This window comes from Arachis stenosperma, chromosome 4, assembly GCF_014773155.1.
Source record: "Arachis stenosperma cultivar V10309 chromosome 4, arast.V10309.gnm1.PFL2, whole genome shotgun sequence".
Taxonomy (NCBI): domain Eukaryota; kingdom Viridiplantae; phylum Streptophyta; class Magnoliopsida; order Fabales; family Fabaceae; genus Arachis; species Arachis stenosperma.
The window spans coordinates 135,685,651-135,701,689 of record NC_080380.1 but is presented as its reverse complement, the minus strand read 5'-3'; the positions used below and the strand labels follow the sequence as shown (position 1 = coordinate 135,701,689).

At 39.9% G+C, this 16,039-nt stretch overlaps 1 protein-coding gene and 2 long non-coding RNA genes across 3 annotated transcripts; 2 read left to right on the top strand and 1 right to left on the bottom strand.

The window, feature by feature from the left end:
• Window positions 1-698: 698 nt before the first annotated feature.
• On the top strand, window positions 699-2,767 carry LOC130973162 (uncharacterized). Its single transcript, XR_009084036.1, has 4 exons — window positions 699-794; window positions 894-947; window positions 1,035-1,172; window positions 2,623-2,767. It is a non-coding gene; the product is annotated as an uncharacterized LOC130973162 (long non-coding RNA).
• A 5,445-nt stretch (window positions 2,768-8,212) lies between these two features.
• LOC130973222 (uncharacterized) lies at window positions 8,213-10,281 on the top strand. Its single transcript, XR_009084063.1, has 4 exons — window positions 8,213-8,308; window positions 8,408-8,461; window positions 8,549-8,686; window positions 10,137-10,281. It is a non-coding gene; the product is annotated as an uncharacterized LOC130973222 (long non-coding RNA).
• Window positions 10,282-14,647: 4,366 nt separating this feature from the next.
• On the bottom strand, window positions 14,648-15,477 carry LOC130973857 (uncharacterized). The gene is made up of 3 exons (XM_057898541.1): window positions 15,048-15,477; window positions 14,879-14,954; window positions 14,648-14,791 (listed from the first exon to the last, which is right to left on the bottom strand). Exons 1-3 carry the CDS (start codon window positions 15,468-15,470, stop codon window positions 14,760-14,762), a joined length of 531 nt encoding a protein of 176 aa, XP_057754524.1. The 5' UTR covers window positions 15,471-15,477; the 3' UTR covers window positions 14,648-14,759.
• Window positions 15,478-16,039: the final 562 nt, after the last annotated feature.

Below are 16,039 nucleotides of genomic sequence, written 5' to 3'. Positions count from 1 at the left end.
CCCGCTACATTGGGCCATTCGAAATCCTGAAGAGAATTGGACCAGTGGCATATAAGATCGCGTTACCACCACATCTTTCGAACCTGCATGACGTGTTCCACGTATCGCAGCTTCGTAAATACACTTTTGATCCTAGTCATGTCCTAGAGCCGGAATCAGTCCAAGTGAGAGAAGACCTGACGCTTCCAGTAACTCCGGTTAGGATTGATGATACCAGCACCAAACGTCTCCGCGGAAAGGAAGTTTCTTTGGTGAAGGTAGCTTGGAGTCGGGCTGGTATTGAAGAACATACCTGGGAGCTTGAATCGGAGATGCGAAAGGACTACCCACACCTCTTTTCAGGTAATTCCCTCTGAATTTTGAGGACAAAATTCCTAATTAGGTGGGTAGGATGTAAACCCCGCTAAAATCGGTAATTTGTTAGTTAATAAATTGAATTTTAGTTAGGAATGCTAAAAATGCAAAACTAATATCAAAATAGGATAAGGCTCGTTGAAACGAAAATTTTGATACCAATTTCGAAAATTTGGTCCAAAAACGGACCGAAAGGGCCAAACCGAGGCCCAAACCGGGCCCGTGGGTCCAACCGGACCCAAACACTTATATGAGGCAGCAGCTCTTTTCTTCCTCATAAGCTGCTGCGACGCCATTACAGCAAGGGAGGGAGAGGAGATTCACAAACCCTCACCATTCCTTCCAACTACCATAACTTCCTCATCCGGGCTCCGATCGCCGCGCCGTTTGCGGCCACGCGTCGGGCTCGTCGAGCTCTTCGATTATATCCAAACAAAACAGTAAGTGGATCGATTTTTCCTAGCTCCATTTCTGCTGGTATATGAATTTCGAGTTTAAGGTTTGAGAAACTCAATTCCTTTATGATTTTTATGTTTTAGGGGTTCACTAGACTTGATTTCTTGTGGGTATTGCCCAAGGATCAGTGGGTAAAGGTAAGAGATCTCAAACCCTAATAAAATTTCTGAATTTAGGCATTTGGGTATTGAGTTGTTATGTTGGATATGTTAATTGTGGTTTAGGTAGTGTGTATGTGAATGTTGATGCTTGTTGGAGGCTTGTTGGTGATCAAGCTTGGTTTGGGGCTGTTTGATTGAGTTTGGAGGGGCTGTAATTTTGAGTTGTGAGGCTGCCTTGGGTGAACTAAGTGATCGGCCAAGGTATGGTTTAAGTTTCGCACGTTTAATATTTACGGTGTTGTGAAAACTTAGGTTAGAAGAACCATAGGATAAGTTGAATTGTTAATGGCATTTAATGAGTAGCTTGGTATTGTTGTTAGAATAATCTTTGGTAATCATATATTGGGAATAGGAGGCCTTGAGGTCATTAATTTTATGCCCTTGAACTTGCTTATGATGGACTGTGTTGGTGTTGGTATAGATTTATGATTATGGTTGATGTTTGTTCTTGAAAAATTGTTAAGTGAATTGATGGTTTAATGCATGTATGAGAGTTGATGATGGCATTAATGGATTGGTAATAGGTTGATGGAATATTGTGTGTGAAGGGTTGTTCATATATATATTCACATATGATTTATGCTAAACGCAATCTAAGGGTATGGCTTATTGGATTGTTTAAAAATAGCTTGAAATGGCTGTTGATGAGGTAGAAATGGAGGTGTTAGCAAATGTATGGGTTATAGGTAAGAAAGTTGTAAATGGTGGCTCTTATGAAGAAAATAAGGATGTAATGAAGTTTAATGTTAAGGTTTGGTACTTGATGATGTACTGATGATAGTTGCCATGGCTTATGAATGATGATATCTGAGATACGAGTTTCCCTGGGTAAAAACCGTGGCTCGCCACCACGTGTTCCAGGTTGATTCTCGATACTCTGTTAACCCTACGTCGTAAGGGTGACCGGGCACGTATAAATTCCCGGGTATGGATAGCCCCCATTGAGTGATTTTATGAAATATGAATGTGAACTCTATGCATAGACTCTTGGGGATGCGCGACGGGGGACAGTCTAAGGTTTTCGGACTTGTCGGGTTGGCTGGATAACCGACAGATGGGCCCCATCAGCCATAGGACAGGCATGCATCATATGCATTTGTTTGTTTTGATTGCTATGCATTTCCTGGGTTTGTCTAATTGATATATATCACATGCTATCTGTTATACTTGCTATTTGTACTATCTGCTAATTACTTGTGCGTGACCTTGTTTGGTTGCTTGTTTCTGTTGCATTGTGAATGATGGAGGGATGGAGGAAAAGGAGAAATGGTTTGGTGTTAGATTAGGACTGAAAATTGAAAAATGGAGGATTAACCACATGAACGTATTTCGGTTCAGTGGCTAGGGTGATTTCGGTTCAGTGGCTATTGTGATTTCGGTTCGGTGGCTATTGTGATTTCGGTTCGATGCAAGTATGATTTTCGGTTCAGTGGTTTGCTGTTAGGTTAAGTTTGAACTTGAGTAAGTTAGGCAGATTTAGAATACCTACCCTTGTTTATGGCTTCTATTTTAGTGCTTAAGTTGGATAACTGAATAACGGAGTTCTAGGATTGCCTATGGCATTCTCAGGACCGTATTTCTTATGCGCGTGGCACTTTTACCATGCTGAGAACCTCCGGTTCTCATTCCATATTGTTTTGTTGTTTTTCAGATGCAGGTCGAGAGGCTCCTCGCTAGGCGTCTGGATTCTGGAAAGCGAAGTAGTTCTTGGGTGTATTTTGGGTTCTATTTGTATATATGTATATATATGTGTAGCTTACTCTCCAAGTAACTTATGTATGCTGCTCCTCTTAGAGGTTGAGGGAGAGATAGGAGTTTACTATGGTATATTTTGGGGATATTTATGTATGTTTATATGTATATATGTATCCTCCGGCCAGCCTTGGCTTCGCAGGCTGAGTCAGAGGCTAGTTATGCTGTTCCTTGGCTTTTCTTTATCCCTTTGTCTATTGTTCTATCATATTCCGATTAGGTTTCTTAGCACGCAAATAATCCTATTCCTTGAGCGTTGCGTTTTTTTATTTTGCGATTCTTGTTTACCCACTTTGTTTCAAGGCTCCTAGTATATTATTTCGTTCAGTATTATACGTATATCATTACTATTAGAGGTCTGTAATACCACACTACCTCTGTTCTATGACTTAAGCGTAAGACACTGTGTAGTAGGGTGTTACATTATGGTATCAGAGCAGTTCGTTCCTATAGAGCCTGAGGACAGACTGATTGTGCTTTTGTGCATTCTCTGTGTATGTGTTTATGTACCATTAGGATATCTAATTGATATATGTGGCATAAACGTTCGTGAGCATGCATTTGGGACTTAAAGCACTGAACTTGAGATATTGAGACTGATCAACTTGATATCACTTGTTTGGTGTGTATAGGGACCAGATGTCTACTCGCGGACGCGGACGCGGGCGAGGTAGAGGCCGAATAGGCAATGCCATGCCTGAGGCATCAGGAAACACTCCTAATCCTATAGACTTCATGGCCGCATTAGGCAATATGGCAGCAGCAATGCAAGCGACAGCTGAAGCCCTGGGAAACCAAATTAATAATGGAAACAATGGTAACAATGACGAGAATGGTCCAGTGTCATTGCATTCCTTCCTGAAGGTTCACCCTCCAACTTTCAGAGGGACCTCGAATCCGACCGATGCTGATAATTGGATACAGGCCATTGAGCGAGCATTACAGGCTCAACAGGTTCCGGATGAGCAATGGGTTGAGTTTGGGACCTACCAGTTGCATGGTGAAGCTCAGCACTGGTGGCAGGGCATGAGGCGCACTCTGCAACCTGATGGGATTGTGATATCTTGGGAGTTGTTCCGAGATGAATTCTATAAAAAAATATTTCCCCACTTCAGTTAGAAATGCCAGAGAACTTGAACTGCTTCAGCTTAAACAGGGGCAAATGACTATCACTGAATATACCAGTAAATTTGAGGAATTGTGCCGCTTCTCACGCATCTGTCAGGGAGCTCCTGAGGATTTTGCTGAGTGGAAATGTATAAAGTATGAAGGAGGCCTTAGGAGTGACATTCAGAGCTTTGTGGCGCCTATGCAGATTCGGGTGTTTTCTGAGCTGGTGAATAGGAGCAGGGTGGCGGAGGATTGTGTCAGAAGAGCTGTAGCAGAAAGAGGGAGTCTGAGGACGCCATTCCAGAGGACCACAGGGAGAAACTTTGCACCCAGAGGCAGACAGTTCAAGCGTGGTGGCTTTGTTCCTCAGAACAATCAGGGGCAAGGCAGCTCCAGGAGGTTTAATACCAGTGCTAATCAGGGAAGGAGACAGGAAAAGCAGCCACAGCAGGATATGAGTTGCCACAGATGTGGGAAGTATCACTCAGGACCATGCAGGTTTGGGACTGGAGTCTGTTACTCTTGTGGGCAGCCGGGACACTTGGCTAGTAGTTGCCCCGAGAAGAAGGGGTATGAGACAGGCAGGGTGCAGCAACCAGGAAGGGTATATACTACTTCTTCTATAGGCGCTGAGGGGTCAGAGGCATTGATCCGAGGTAAATGTGAGATGGCGGGTAAAACTTTGAATGTTTTGTTTGATTCTGGAGCTTCACATACTTTTATTGCATTTGAGAGGGCTGATGAGCTAGGACTGAAAATAGTAATACTGGGGTATGATTTAAAGGTCTATAATGCTACCCACGAGGCTATGGTGACTAGATTAGGGTGCCCCCAAGTTCCTTTTCGAGTACAAGGGCGTGATTTCGTGCATAACTTAATTTGTTTACCGATGACTGGTCTTGATCTCATTCTGGGATTGGACGGGTTATCCAAGAACCGCGTTCTATTAGATTGCTCGGCGAAAACAGTATATTTTATGCCTGAAGACACTGAAGGGCCGGTTATAGTGAATAACTACTACTTGAATTCCATGATGGTGAACTGTTCTGGGGCTGAATGTCAGGGGATATTGTTTCTAGCTGCAGGTGTTTCGGGTGATGATCAAGACTTAGAACAAATCCCAGTTGTGTGTGAGTTTCCGGAGGTGTTCCCTGAAGATATTGATGAATTTCCACCGAAACGGGAAGTTGAGTTTGCTATTGATTTAGTACCTGGGGCCGGACCAATCTCGAGTGCTCCTTACAGGATGTCGCCTCTGGAGATGGCCGAATTAAAATCTCAACTGGAGGATCTGTTGGGTAAAAATTTTATCCGACCAAGTGTATCCCCGTGGGGTGCGCCAGTATTACTGGTGAAAAAGAAAGATGGAAGCATGCGCTTATGTGTTGACTATAGGCAGTTGAATAAAGTTACAGTGAAGAATAAATATCCGTTGCCAAGGATTGATGACTTGATGGACCAATTACAGGGAGCCGGTGTGTTCTCTAAAATTGATCTACGATCTGGGTACCACCAGATAAGGGTCAGAGATGAGGACATTCCCAAAACTGTCTTCAGAACGCGCTATGGTCACTATGAATATACCGTTATGTCCTTCGGACTAACTAACGCTCCGGCGATATTCATGGATTACATGAACAGAATTTTCCATTCATATCTGGATAAGTTTGTTGTTGTGTTTATTGACGACATTCTTATCTATTCTAAGACCGAGGATGAGCATGCAGAACACTTGCGAACAGTGCTACAAATTCTGAAGGATAGGAAGTTGTATGCCAAGATATCCAAGTGTGAGTTCTGGAAGTCTGAGGTGAAGTTTCTTGGTCATGTGGTGAGTAAGCATGGAATAGCAGTAGACCCTGCTAAGGTTGAGGCGGTGATGAATTGGGAGCGGCCAACTTCAGTGACGGAAATCAGGAGTTTCTTAGGATTGGCGGGTTATTATCGGAGGTTCATTAAAGGGTTTTCACAGCTTGCTTTACCCTTGACTAAGCTAACCAGGAAGGATGTTCCTTTTGTGTGGACTCCTGAGTGCGAGGAGAGTTTCCTTGCCTTAAAGCAGAGATTGACTACCGCCCCTGTATTAGTGTTGCCTGACCCGAGAGAACCATTCGAGGTGTACTGTGATGCGTCCTTGAAAGGTTTAGGATGCGTGTTGATGCAACATCATAAGGTTGTAGCTTATGCCTCACGTCAATTAAGACCTCATGAAAGAAACTATCCAACTCATGATCTGGAACTTGCGGCCATTGTCTTTGCCTTGAAGATTTGGAGGCATTATCTCTATGGAGTGAAATTTCAAGTCTTCTCTGACCATAAGAGTCTAAAGTACCTATTTGAGCAAAAAGAATTGAATATGCGTCAGAGGAGGTGGATGGAACTTCTAAAGGATTATGACTTCGAGTTAAACTATCATCCGGGAAAGGCGAATGTAGTGGCGGATGCCTTGAGTAGGAAATCCCTATGTGCTGCTTGGATGATGCTAAGAGAGGAAGAGTTGTTGAGAGCCTTCCAAGGATTGAAATTGGGAATCAGAGAGGAGTTTGGGACTTTATGCCTAAACCAGTTACAAATCTCAAGTGACTTCAAGGCTGAACTGATAAAGGCTCATCAGAATAACCAAGAATTGTATAAGATTTTGCCGGCGATTGAGAAAGGCAAGCAATGGAGAGTGTCAGAAGATAGAGATGGGTTGTGGAGGTTCAAGGGCCGGATAATTGTGCCAGATATCGGGGGTTTACATCGGGGGTTTGCGACAGAACATATTAGAGGAAGCACATAAGAGCGGGTTCTCCATTCATCCTGGAAGCACTAAGATGTACCAAGACTTAAAAACGATGTTCTGGTGGCCAGGAATGAAAAATGATGTGGTGTTACATGTTTCTAAATGCCTAACTTGTCAGAAAGTTAAGATTGAACACCAAAAGCCAGCAGGAACCCTTCAACCTTTGGAGATTCCACAGTGGAAATGGGAGAGCATTGCTATGGATTTTGTATTGGGCTTACCAAGAACTCGGACCGGTTGTGATGCTATTTGGGTGGTTATAGACCGACTGACCAAGTCAGCTCATTTTCTGCCTATTCGGATAAGTTGTTCTATGGAGGAGTTAGCACGCTTATATATAAAGGAGATTGTGAGGTTACATGGCGTACCTTCCACCATTGTATCGGATAGAGATCCTCGCTTTACATCACGGTTCTGGAGTGCTTTTCAGCGAGCTTTTGGCACCCAACTAAGCCTAAGCACTGCCTATCATCCTCAGACGGATGGCCAATCAGAAAGAACAATACAAACCTTGGAAGACATGTTAAGAGCTTGTGTTTTGGATCAACCGATGAGCTGGGATCGATATATGCCTCTAGTAGAATTTGCTTATAACAATAGCTATCATGCGAGTATTGGAATGGCTCCATATGAAGCTTTGTATGGAAGAAAATGCCAGTCTCCATTATGTTGGTACGGAGCAGGAGAAAAGAGCTTAATAGGACCTGAAATGGTAAGTGAAACCACTGAGCAAATAAAGAGAATTCGGAGTCGAATGCTTGAAGCTCAAAACCGTCAGAAGAGCTATGCTGACCGAAGACGAAAGCCCTTAGAATTCGAGGAAGGAGAACACGTCTTCTTGAAAGTTACTCCGACCACTGGAATAGGGAGGTCCATCAAAACCAAGAAGTTAAATCCCCGCTACATTGGGCCATTCGAAATCCTGAAGAGAATTGGACCAGTGGCATATAAGATCGCGTTACCACCACATCTTTCGAACCTGCATGACGTGTTCCACGTATCGCAGCTTCGTAAATACACTTTTGATCCTAGTCATGTCCTAGAGCCGGAATCAGTCCAAGTGAGAGAAGACCTGACGCTTCCAGTAACTCCGGTTAGGATTGATGATACCAGCACCAAACGTCTCCGCGGAAAGGAAGTTTCTTTGGTGAAGGTAGCTTGGAGTCGGGCTGGTATTGAAGAACATACCTGGGAGCTTGAATCGGAGATGCGAAAGGACTACCCACACCTCTTTTCAGGTAATTCCCTCTGAATTTTGAGGACAAAATTCCTAATTAGGTGGGTAGGATGTAAACCCCGCTAAAATCGGTAATTTGTTAGTTAATAAATTGAATTTTAGTTAGGAATGCTAAAAATGCAAAACTAATATCAAAATAGGATAAGGCTCGTTGAAACGAAAATTTTGATACCAATTTCGAAAATTTGGTCCAAAAACGGACCGAAAGGGCCAAACCGGGGCCCAAACCGGGCCCGTGGGTCCAACCGGACCCAAACACTTATATGAGGCAGCAGCTCTTTTCTTCCTCATAAGCTGCTGCGACGCCATTACAGCAAGGGAGGGAGAGGAGATTCACAAACCCTCACCATTCCTTCCAACTACCATAACTTCCTCATCCGGGCTCCGATCGCCGCGCCGTTTGCGGCCACGCGTCGGGCTCGTCGAGCTCTTCGATTATATCCAAACAAAACAGTAAGTGGATCGATTTTTCCTAGCTCCATTTCTGCTGGTATATGAATTTCGAGTTTAAGGTTTGAGAAACTCAATTCCTTTATGATTTTTATGTTTTAGGGGTTCACTAGACTTGATTTCTTGTGGGTATTGCCCAAGGATCAGTGGGTAAAGGTAAGAGATCTCAAACCCTAATAAAATTTCTGAATTTAGGCATTTGGGTATTGAGTTGTTATGTTGGATATGTTAATTGTGGTTTAGGTAGTGTGTATGTGAATGTTGATGCTTGTTGGAGGCTTGTTGGTGATCAAGCTTGGTTTGGGGCTGTTTGATTGAGTTTGGAGGGGCTGTAATTTTGAGTTGTGAGGCTGCCTTGGGTGAACTAAGTGATCGGCCAAGGTATGGTTTAAGTTTCGCACGTTTAATATTTACGGTGTTGTGAAAACTTAGGTTAGAAGAACCATAGGATAAGTTGAATTGTTAATGGCATTTAATGAGTAGCTTGGTATTGTTGTTAGAATAATCTTTGGTAATCATATATTGGGAATAGGAGGCCTTGAGGTCATTAATTTTATGCCCTTGAACTTGCTTATGATGGACTGTGTTGGTGTTGGTATAGATTTATGATTATGGTTGATGTTTGTTCTTGAAAAATTGTTAAGTGAATTGATGGTTTAATGCATGTATGAGAGTTGATGATGGCATTAATGGATTGGTAATAGGTTGATGGAATATTGTGTGTGAAGGGTTGTTCATATATATTCACATATGATTTATGCTAAACGCAATCTAAGGGTATGGCTTATTGGATTGTTTAAAAATAGCTTGAAATGGCTATTGATGAGGTAGAAATGGAGGTGTTAGCAAATGTATGGGTTATAGGTAAGAAAGTTGTAAATGGTGGCTCTTATGAAGAAAATAAGGATGTAATGAAGTTTAATGTTAAGGTTTGGTACTTGATGATGTACTGATGATAGTTGCCATGGCTTATGAATGATGATATCTGAGATACGAGTTTCCCTGGGTAAAAACCGTGGCTCGCCACCACGTGTTCCAGGTTGATTCTCGATACTCTGTTAACCCTACGTCGTAAGGGTGACCGGGCACGTATAAATTCCCGGGTATGGATAGCCCCCATTGAGTGATTTTATGAAATATGAATGTGAACTCTATGCATAGACTCTTGGGGATGCACGACGGGGGACAGTCTAAGGTTTTCGGACTTGTCGGGTTGGCTGGATAACCGACAGATGGGCCCCATCAGCCATAGGACAGGCATGCATCATATGCATTTGTTTGTTTTGATTGCTATGCATTTCCTGGGTTTGTCTAATTGATATATATATCACATGCTATCTGTTATACTTGCTATTTGTACTATCTGCTAATTACTTGTGCGTGACCTTGTTTGGTTGCTTGTTTCTGTTGCATTGTGAATGATGGAGGGATGGAGGAAAAGGAGAAATGGTTTGGTGTTAGATTAGGACTGAAAATTGAAAAATGGAGGATTAACCACATGAACGTATTTCGGTTCAGTGGCTAGGGTGATTTCGGTTCAGTGGCTATTGTGATTTCGGTTCGGTGGCTATTGTGATTTCGGTTCGATGCAAGTATGATTTTCGGTTCAGTGGTTTGCTGTTAGGTTAAGTTTGAACTTGAGTAAGTTAGGCAGATTTAGAATACCTACCCTTGTTTATGGCTTCTATTTTAGTGCTTAAGTTGGATAACTGAATAACGGAGTTCTAGGATTGCCTATGGCATTCTCAGGACCGTATTTCTTATGCGCGTGGCACTTTTACCATGCTGAGAACCTCCGGTTCTCATTCCATATTGTTTTGTTGTTTTTCAGATGCAGGTCGAGAGGCTCCTCGCTAGGCGTCTGGATTCTGGAAAGCGAAGTAGTTCTTGGGTGTATTTTGGGTTCTATTTGTATATATGTATATATATGTGTAGCTTACTCTCCAAGTAACTTATGTATGCTGCTCCTCTTAGAGGTTGAGGGAGAGATAGGAGTTTACTATGGTATATTTTGGGGATATTTATGTATGTTTATATGTATATATGTATCCTCCGGCCAGCCTTGGCTTCGCAGGCTGAGTCAGAGGCTAGTTATGCTGTTCCTTGGCTTTTCTTTATCCCTTTGTCTATTGTTCTATCATATTCCGATTAGGTTTCTTAGCACGCAAATAATCCTATTCCTTGAGCGTTGCGTTTTTTTATTTTGCGATTCTTGTTTACCCACTTTGTTTCAAGGCTCCTAGTATATTATTTCGTTCAGTATTATACGTATATCATTACTATTAGAGGTCTGTAATACCACACTACCTCTGTTCTATGACTTAAGCGTAAGACACTGTGTAGTAGGGTGTTACAGAGAATACTGGAAGTTTATCTAACTACTTAACAACAATCGATTTATAACCTGTTGATTGTAATTTGTTGAGACTTGATTGTTCTTAAGATATTAGTGAATGTATGTTATTTTAAACAACTAGTAAGTCGTTAACTACTCGATCCGCTAAGCTCATGAGATCGAGGCAACTTTTGAGCTTTCAGTCAAACTTGACCTTGGTTTGGTTTGGCTTAGCTAAAATTACTTAGCCTAATATAACTTTTATTATTAGTCTTTCATGTCCAAACAATTGACTTATCTTGTGAGCTTTTAGTGAGTTAATGTTGAGTTTGGTCTATTTTAGCTTAGTTTGAATTATTTCTAACTTTAATTATCAAATTTTCAGAGCTGTTAGTTCGAACGTATCAATGTAATCCGCGCACCTCAACAGTGCACCATGAAAATGTATACGAGTTATCTACTAGGTCAGTAGTATAAATATTTTATTTTTCCGTTTTATTAAGAAGTTGTAAGCATAAGTACTGTTGAAATAAATACAAAAGTACTTGTATTTAGGAAAGAAAATTAAAAATAGAAAGTTATTAATAATTTTTTTAAAAGGTTTAATCTTTAAAATATTGATATAATTTTATTTATTATGAATCTATAATAATAATTGCAAATATTAAAAATCAAAGGATTAAATGATGTTCCATTTATTGATAATAAATAAAATTACGTTATAGTTTATAGGTTAGTAATAACGCATATATTCGATTTTGAATTTTGAAAATTAAAAAACAGTGTGCTTTACTTGTTTTATTTTATTTTGGGGGTCAGGGTTTGCTTCTCACTCTCACGGAAGAAGCTTCGCAAAAGGGGAAGAAGATGCCCAACATAGATGATGTGAGAACAGAAGGGAAAATGGGAAGCACCACAACAATGGAGAAGGCCGGCGTGGGAGATGGCGACGAAGCAACTCATCATCGATGTGGTGCATGCCCTGTTAGGTAATTACATCTTCTCATCGCCTTTAATCACGCATTCATCTTCTTCTGTTATTGATTGATTACCTTAATTAGAGAAGATTTTGAAAAATAAATAAGAAAGAGAATCTGCATTTAAGAAATCAAATCAATTTCAATTAATGGATTGATTGTGTCATATCTCTACTGATATTGAAAAAAATCACAGAGATGATATCGATGGATTAAAGGAGTGTATGTGACGGGATCTTGCAAGAAAAGAGTCTGTTCAGAAGAAAAAACCTAGAGGGAGAATTACTCTGATCAATGGCAACCAATAATAGCCATGGGTAAAGGCTACACTCAATTCATTACGTTCATTGTTATTTTTGCTACTACTATTGGTTGAATTATATCTTACTATTATCATTATTGGTTCAGTTTACCTAACTCATGTGCACCACCAAGTGTTCTGATGAACTCCTTTGAGAGAAGAGTTATGGCTGATTTAGAGGTATGTAAAACCAACAAATATTTGTGTCCTATTTTTAAGTTTCAATGCTGTTGTATTTTAAATTACCCATGTTGTATCTTTTATCTGCAGGACATCAAAAGAGCTAACAATAGTATACGAGAGGAACAAATTCTATTGAAGTCCATGATTGAATGCATAAATTCCATTTATGTCAAGCCTGAGTTGAAGGAGAATGAAAGACTTCTAAAAAACAGCAAGACCAATCCTATCACCACCCCTCATAAGACATGCAAAATTACGGAAAATATCAAAAAGAGTGACAGCAAGTCAATATTTAATATGGATTTGGAACCAAATATATGTCTTGATGTGTCAGATGATGAGGATGATGTCATGGAACTAGATCGAACAACTATAACCCGCCAAGATCCACGCAAAGTTGCTGTCCAACGGAACATTCCCTCTATCAAACGCCAGAAACTGTCACCCCAGCCAAATGGAAAAGGGAAGGTGAAACCACTATCAAAGCCATGGTTCCCTGGACCTGGTGAAAGGAGAACCAGGTTCCAAAATACAGTTGAGGTAAAATCTTTGCACAACCATATGCATTTACATGTTATTATAAAAGGGATAAGTTTATAATGCCCAAATTTCGTATGTAGGCATTCAGAGGTGTACAACGACCGCGCCGTATGTCAACTTCTGAAATGGATGCACAAGAATCCCGTGGAGAAGCAGTACGAGCATCAAGCACGCCAGTTGCTGCACGTGTACGCGCAGAATCGAAACCGCTATCTATTTTTGGACAGCAAAATTTGGTAGTGCAGAAGAAACCAAAGGTCACCAGTTCTTTTTTCTTCTACTTTTTGTTTTGTCCTAACTATTGTGGTTAATAAATTAGAATTTTTAACTTTGAATGATGCAAAAATAATGCTTTAACAAAAATTATTTGAACTCGAACAGGGAATAACAACTTATTTTAAAATGGGTGGTGAGATTAATTTGACTAAGGGACAAGTAGAGATGTTTGCATATGTTTTTGATTCGGATTTATTACCAAGGTATAAATTTTTTCATGTTCTTAAATAAGCTCAATATTCATTCACGGCTGATTTTCGCATTGAGTCTATGTTCACTTGTTATCAGTGAGCACATTGTAAAGATAGGAGGTACGTCCGCAACACGTCAAGAACTTTTTTGCTTGAGCAAGGATCATACAATTACTGCCAAGGTAAAAGTGATTATCTATCAATCTAACTTAGTCATCTATATGCTCAAAAACTGGATAAATACCTAACCATATCTATGCTTGAATTAGATTATGGAGCTTTGGGCTAGGAAATGTACTTGGGACCAAAGAATCATTACTCTGAAGACAACTTGGTGCCTTCCTCCCTCTTTTTCAGTACGTTTTGTTATGGTTATCAAATAAGAAAGCTTGGATTGTTATATTTTATTCTATACTTCTTTATCTACATAATTTATGACATATAAAACAGGTTGATGTATTTCAACATCTCCAAATAGAAGAGTTAATTGATAAATATGCAGATTATATGGGAAAATACCCTTCACTTGAATATGTAAGCTCTTGTCCTTATCTCTTCAGTTAGCATACAATTATGTATATCTTTTGACACTTCTGTTGAACAATGCATTGTATTCAGATTTATATACCCATTCAAGATAATGATCACTGGTATCTAATGGTCATGAGTTTAGAACCAAAAATTATTTTCCATTTGGACTCCAACCTGCCCCATGAGCACAAGGAACCAAGAACTGAATCTACTAACACTCTGGTATTCTAAACTGTTTCAATTGATGTGGCTATATCCCTATGATATCTCCTTCCAAATTATAACGCTACTCGTTGTTTGTAGGCTGTTGTTTTGTCCCAGATTATTTCTTCAGCACACTTTGAAATCCATTGAATGCAAGATTGAAGTTCTTGAAACTTGGACACAATTTTTGTAATATTGTAATGCTTAGACACAATTTTTGTTCAGTAGACCTTTTACTAAAAGCTCTCCCAAACTACTCTTACAACATTGGCTTTCAATCTGTATTTCTAAGTAGCAAGTTTCTAGCAAAATGAGTTCTAAGAAGAGTATAAACTTGTATAGTCCCTGACAAATATATATATACTAAGCTCTCATAGTAATTTACTAGTTTGGAGCTAGCAAATATGACGAAAGCTTTGATGAATGGCAAACAGAAGTAAGAACTAAGAGCCAGTATAAAGGACATATTAATTCTTCCACAAACCAAAATAAGAGCCAGTATAAGAGATAACTATTGTCAAATAAAGATAAATCAATATAGCTTATGCTCAAATAAGGATGCAATGAAGTCAGGTCATAAGCATGTTGCAGATTAATGAGGGAACAGCAATCCCTTATCTAAATGATAAATACATGAATGGATCAAATGTCACGAAGACTTTCTATAAATTGGAAAAACTAATGTTGATTCATATTGAAACTAATGTTTAACATCAATAAAAAGCATTCTTGGCTGCAAACACAAGCAGCAACAATCATCCAAATATAAGTACATTCACAAAAATGAAATGAATAACTCATTCTCCTGTTCTAAAGTATTTAAGATTCAGAGTGATGTAAACAAGTTCCAAAAGTATAACTAATAGAAACAGAAAAAGTGCTCTTAAACTCGTCTTTGATTGTTGCAACGGATGGTTCACAACTCTGCCTCATCATCATCATTTGCCCCTAAAATTTAAGCGACATATTTTTAAGTTTAAAAATAGTAAAATAAGTATAACAAAAAATAAAAATAAAATTTAAAACATTTTATACCATCAGAATCGTAATCGATTGAGGACGCAGTCTCGCCACCACTCTGTTCATAATACCTTGAGGAATTTAAATATTCCTGGATCAAAACAGCAAATAGGAAGGCTTATGAACTAGCCATACAATATTATATGTAACAAAATATACTTGAACTTAAATTTATTGAACTTACATCTTCCTCCTCAAACCATTCACTGTGAATATACTCATCACTTTCAGCATCTACGAAGGAGTAGTCCTCACCCTCAATATTCTCCTCAGCGTCATCATCAAATTTGGGAGTCCTTTCATCCATTTTCTTCATGGAACACGTAGCAATGTTGTGCCCCCCCTTGCGACAGTAGCTGCAACGCTTAGGCTTCCTTGTGGTCTCTATCTCAGTACTTCCATTCTTTGCAAGGTCTTCATACATGTATTCTGCATGCTCCTCCATCATGTTATTGTCCCCGCTATGAGCCCTAATACATGAAAGTATATTTACCAATGCATCTCGTGATTCATTAAAAATATCCCCTTTTAGGCACCCTTCGTTCATAATTTGTTTACACCAATGTGCCAAACATGCACGCTGATTGATAGCCAAGGAATCCTCCATCAAGCCGCCCATGTCATCATACCCACTAATGCCTTCCTTCGCTTTTCTAGTCCATCTTCGCAGCACTAATCATTTTGGCAGCTCTGCAATGTCTAGAAAACCCAAAACAACAAGTATATGACTACATGGAATACCTATCGAGTCCATTCTCATGCATGAGCATTTAAATTCATCTTGCTCTCCATGAAAAGACACATGCCATATCATGTTAGGCTTGTAAAATTTTGACACTTGATAAATCTTGCAAGAACTCATTTCCTCTTCATATATTACCTTCAATGTGCTGGCCTTGTGGAGCATTGAACAGAACAACACAAAAATTTGCCAGGTATAAATGGTAGCTGCTGACCTTTCTAATTGTTGAAAGTGTGTCTGCATCACAGGTTGTCCAGTTGATAATTTAAAGTCTACCAAATCCTCTTTGTGCCGCATGTAGCTTAAACAACGCTGGAAGTGTTGAACAAATTCTGTCAAATTATAGCGTGATTTAATATATCTTTTGAGGACAGCATGTAGACTTTCACACTTCGAAGTCGTTCTAAACCCAGCAAAGAATTTTCCTCGGATAT

Bases quoted from the DNA above. Each gene is read 5' to 3' on its own strand.
- LOC130973857 (XM_057898541.1), bottom strand. From the start codon at position 15,470: ATGGAGGATTCCTTGGCTATCAATCAGCGTGCATGTTTGGCACATTGG. The intron at 14,955-15,047 runs GTAAGTTCAATA...GTTTTGATCCAG, and splicing joins AATGGTTTGAGGAGGAAGAT to GAATATTTAAATTCCTCAAG. The intron at 14,792-14,878 runs GTATAAAATGTT...CTTAAATTTTAG, and splicing joins AATCGATTACGATTCTGATG to GGGCAAATGATGATGATGAG.